The sequence below is a fragment of the Crocodylus porosus genome, unplaced genomic scaffold (genome assembly GCF_001723895.1).
Source record: "Crocodylus porosus isolate Cpor-Errol unplaced genomic scaffold, CroPor_comp1, whole genome shotgun sequence".
Lineage (NCBI taxonomy): Eukaryota > Metazoa > Chordata > Crocodylia > Crocodylidae > Crocodylus > Crocodylus porosus.
The window spans coordinates 25,494,809-25,500,061 of NW_017728915.1; the positions used below are offsets into that span (position 1 = coordinate 25,494,809).

Consider the following 5,253-nt stretch of genomic DNA (forward strand, 5'->3'; position numbering starts at 1 on the left):
CCGCTCATGGAAGTTGAAGCATTTCTTTATTTCCAAGCAAGCAGCTGTCAGAAAGGCGAGCCCCAAAGTCAGCTTAGACTCCCTGAGTGACTTGGGTTTTGCATGTGCTATATCAATGAGTTGTCTCGAAAATGACCGAGCGTTTTGAACAGGAGTTTTACTATTCCTGACTGCACATCCTACGCGGGTGCAAGCGCCCGTGCGAGCAGGATCGTGGCGTGCGCCTGGCCCGCCCCGGGGGACGAGCTCCGCGCGGGGCGGGGCGGGGCGGGGCGGCCCCGCTCGCTGCTATAAAGCGCCGGCGCCCGCGTAGCTCGGCCCGCCGCTCCTCGCACCGCAGCTGTGCCTCTGCGCCCGCACCCGCACCCGCACCCGCACCATGGCCCTCTCCAGCGACCCCAGCTTCAAGAAGCTGCTGGAGTGGCACAGGGCAAACGCCTCCAAGCTCGTCCTGCGCCACCTGTTCGAGGCCGACAAGGACCGCTTCCACAAGCTCAGGTCAGGCCCGCGGGCGGCCCCGGGCGCCGCGGGGAGGTGGGGGATGCACGTGCGCCCGGGCCCGGCCCCGGCCTTCTCCGCCCGCTTGCCCTTGACTCCTCCTTGCGGGCGGCTACGTGCGGGGAAGCACGGCCCTGCGCTTCGTCATGGCGAGCGCCGTGCTCGGGCGGCCCCGGCCCGGCCCCGCGCCGCGGCGCCCGAGGCGGAAGGAAGGAGCGAAGGGCACGAACGCCCCTGCCGCGTGGGCCGCCCCGTGGCTCTGCTTCAGCAGCTTCTGCTTTTGGGCTTTCATAGGGTTTTCTAGGGTCGGAAGCAGGAGAAAGTGCTGAGGACACGTAACCCCAGGCAGGTGCTTGTCTAACCTCCTTTTGAGCACCTCCAGAGTAGGGGAAAGCATCACCTCCCTTGGGGATCCTTTCTGTATTTTGGCAACCCCTTTCCATAAAGAATTTCTTCCTGATGTCCAATCTAAATCTACTCTCCTTCAGTTGGTGACCATTGTTTCAGGTAACCCTGAGGGGTGCCCTGGTAAACGGAGTATTCCCTGCTTGAACCCCTGGTGAGTTTGTAGACGGCCACGAGACCACCTCTCAGCCTTCTCTTGTGGAGGCCCTGCGCTCTGTCGGATAGATATAGATAATGTTCTGATTGCTTTGCAACAGGAAAAAGAAAAATTTGGGTAGCCACTGAAGGTAGAGTCCTAAGGGACTGAATAGAATAACTTCTAGTTGGGACAGGGACAGAAGTAACAAAGAGATTGAGAGGTCTGCATAGGCCCCTCATGAGTGGGCTGCGCAACGGAGAGGGGGTTGATGAGGGTCTGGCAATGGTATGATTTGAAGGTGATTTTTTGCTAACTTTGAAATGATGGATAACCAATGACTCTGCTTTTTGCTATTTTCATTCCTTCTCTTCCTGGGGCATATCTAGGTTCTTGTCCCAGTATCTCCTGATAAACCAGTACATGTAAATGTCAAGTGACTGGCAAATACTGCTTTGCCCCATTTGAACGTGGTCACAGAGCCGAGTTTTGCTCATTTCTTCCTTTCTAACAGAAATGGCTCTGTGCTGGTAAGGGAGTGGTCTGCACCGTCAGAGGACTGAACTAGGGAACATGGAACAGTGAAGCACCACAAGCCTCTTCTACTTTTGCACACCAGGACGATAGTAACAATGTTGCCGTGTGAGCCATAGACTCTGTCATGGTCCTATTCATTGACATATGACCAGCACATACTCGGGTAGATACATTGCATCCATTTCAGGGTGTCACACGCATGGAGCGGATGGACTCCAGTCCCACCTTGCTCCTTTGGAGCTAGTACTGTTTGGGATTTCAGCTGAATTACTTGGCTGCATGATTGCAGAATTACAGATGGAGGCTTTTGATTCCAAATGGAGGAGCACAGAATGAATTTGTGACTGTGTAAACATGCCTGCTAACGTGCATGGTAGATAGGGAAACTCCAGAATGTAATGTTTAGAAAAATTCCACCCAGAATATAATTGTCTTGGGTATTATTTAGTAAATGCCTCAAACTTAAGTTACCCAACTGAGTGCCTCACCCTTAATATAGTGTCTTACATAAGTTAGGCCTAAAAAAGACTTTCATATGAAAACTTGCATATCCTAGTTCTTGCCCGCTTCAGAGTTCTGATCAAGCCTTTCATTAAGGGACACTTAATGAGACCCTGACACTGAAACACTAACTCTGATGCTGTGACAGAGCTAGTTCTAGAAGCATGGGAGTGTTCAATAAAAACAGCCTGTTGCCTGCTGTAGGGGATCTTGCACCAAAATCAGTGGCTATCACACACAACGCAGGAGATACCCGAATTCTAGACTAGTGATTTCTACCCTACCCCCCAGAAGCCAGTAACGTAGCGCATGGAGTGCTGTGGGTTTTATGTGTTCGAAGCAGCTTGCCCTTCTCCGGATAGGCCACTGAAATCTGCACCAGCTGAAGGGGCTTTCTGTTCTAACCCAGAGTTGAGTGCATTGCAGTAATCTGGACTTGCAGTTGCAAAGATGTGAATGATAGCAGCAAGGCCTGAGTCCGAGAGAATCCAGAAGTGCCTCCAGGCTAGCTGCAAATATAAGAAAAGCATTACATGTCACCAGGGAATCCCTGAGCAATGATGAATCCAAGGTTGTACACAGCTTTTTATATTTAATGAGGTAGAGGGAGAGGCATATTTTGCCTAGGTCCATGTAAATGGCTTCACTGGAAAGGGTTACATCACTTAAGTGTGGATGTGCCTTACGTGACAAGCCCTTGTTTCCGTCTGGGTACCATAAACCATTAGATGCCGCATTGCAGGATGAACAGTATAGTATAACATAATTGATTTGTGGGTCTTCTGGGTTTCCTTTTAAAGGAAAGGACATTGGAGTCTGCAGTAAGATTTACATTGTACCCCTTCCTACGTCACCTGAGGTAGTGGTAGTTGGATGTGTTACTGTAGCCAATGTAGCTCTCTTGTGTGGAAGGTAGGCCTGCGATGTCAGCCTTCAGGTGACAGAATACTCTCTGACATTAATTGCTACTAATTTTTAGTAATGAAAAATTAATCTCAAACTACTTAGTTTCCTGTATATTGAGATTGGTTTGGTTTGTCCTTCATTTGAATAAATAAAATATGCCTGTGGAGTCCAAGTTTGTGCAATGGAAATAAAGTTAAAGGAATACATCACACAGTAAGTGTTGCCCTTCACAGTAAGGGGTGCCAGAATCTGAACTGGGCTTCCAAGAGAGGTGGAGCTCTCCCCCACCCTGGGAGTCTTCAAGAGGACCCCGGCACTCTTTCCTGCCCAGGGCAGGGGGTCGGACTCAATGACCTACTGAGGTCCCTTCTGACCCTAACATCTATAAATCTATGAACCATACAAGGAGTAGAACATGATCTCTGTGACTGATTACTTTCTGCTGCGTTGCAATCTGTGATCTTTTTATTTTTGTGGGGTTTTTTTGTTTGTTTGTTTGTTTTTTTTAACATTCTGAAAAAAAATAGTAAGGGAGGGCGGATAGTTCATCAGTACAATGGGATCAAACTTCCATTGCATGAAGCTTGTTTGCTACATTAAATATCTGTGTCATAGCTGGTAGGGTCAGAAGGTACCTGAGCAGATCAAGTCTGACCCCCGCCATCTGCTTAAAGCTTTTAAAAGGGGTTGTCTGTGCATTGCTTTTGTACAGCTTTAAGTAAGACTGTTTCTATACTTCAGTCAATGTGTGCAAGCAGCTCCTGCAGTCATCTGAGCTAGTTTGAAGCTAACTGGGTTGGGTACCAGTAATAGCGTAACTGCAAAGAGCAAGAAGCAGCAGACCAAATACTCTCAAGGCAGTAGTTCTCAACCATTTTAGACTCTAGGCACTCCATAACTCTTGTGAACTGATCAGCACCCCATTTCAAAAACTATTATGGTGCCTGGCTCCTTGCAGATGAACCAAGCAGTGGTGTAGAGGAAGTGGCCAGGCAGGGAGGATCTTGAGCCTGCATTTATCTCCTCACACCTCAGGTACCCTTCAAAAGAGCTCTAGGGCCATGTTGTATAGTACAGATGGATCTTAAATCAGCGCACAGTTCATCTGTAGTGTGGATGTAGCCATTCAGCAAGCCCGGCCCTGTCCTCCTTACCCCCTTCCTTTCCATACTCCTTATCCCTTCTTTCTTTCTCCTAGGTAATCTGACTCCACTTTAACTATTGCCCTGCTAAAATCACAGAACTAATGTTATTTGCTGTTATTTTGGTCACTCTGCATGTGAACAAACACATTTTGCATATTGTATTTTAGGCAGATCTAATGCTAGAAATGTGCATTTTGTGAGACTGCAGACTATAGCCTCCAAACAAAGATTAGTTAATTTGGATAGCTCCACTGGACGGTGAGGATTAAATTATACAGTTTGCAAGTGGGATTAATACTGAGTGGTGTGTGCATCCTAATTGCTTTTGTGCTTGGAGCTGTAGGCTATTGGTCACCTTTTTTGAGTGAGAATGAATGTGGGTATTTGATATGCTTTTTTTTATATTGTTGTAATTGTTAAAAAGTCTAGCCTCACTTTGAATATGACTTTTTTATTTCCATTAATGTTGGATAGATTTCTGCCTAATGTGAAACAGTTACAAGTAGAAAATGGAGGCTATAATTCACCCTATTGAAAATTATAGTCTTAAATTAAAACTACCCAGTAGAAAGCCTAGTAAATCCTCTTGAGAAGCCTGTGGGCAAAACTGTCCCTTAAGTCACTCTTATAGCTGTTACAGAACTATGGCCCAAATTATTTGGGTAATCTTCCTACTGGTAATTTCTCTTTAGGGAGGGTACAATTAAACAAACCACACTTCTTTTGGCAGCTTGACTCTGAATACTGATCATGGGGATATCTTGGTGGATTATTCGAAGAACCTCGTTACAGAAGAAGTCATGAAGATGCTGATTGACCTGGTAACTTCTTAAGCACCCACAGTATTAATAAGAACAAAATAAACCCCATACAAATGTAGAGGGTAATCCTCTGTGGGAGAGACTGTTCTCGCTCGGAGGACCTGGTTCTTTTCCATTGTTGCAAAGATTTGATGTGCAGCAAAGATGTGCCATAATGAGGTGGGATTGCTCACAGAGCTGAGGGAGGCAAGACGCTGTAAAAGATGGCTGCTGTCTGTTCTGTTTCTCTAGGTAGAGCATCCAGCAGAGTGGGTTTTTGTTAAATTTGGCAGGAACAAATTTAAGTTAAAGTTGTTTCTATGCA

The 5,253-nt window shown here is 47.0% G+C and overlaps 1 protein-coding gene across 1 annotated transcript in view; it reads left to right on the forward strand.

The window, feature by feature from the left end:
- Positions 1 to 334: 334 nt before the first annotated feature.
- The window catches only part of GPI (glucose-6-phosphate isomerase), a 29,485-nt gene continuing 24,566 nt past the window's right edge, over positions 335 to 5,253 (forward strand). Inside the window, exons 1-2 of the mRNA XM_019535865.1 lie at positions 335 to 498; positions 4,859 to 4,949. Of these exons, the coding sequence (XP_019391410.1) occupies positions 380 to 498; positions 4,859 to 4,949 (210 nt within the window). The 5' untranslated portion in view covers positions 335 to 379. The remainder of the gene's footprint in view (positions 499 to 4,858; positions 4,950 to 5,253) is intronic.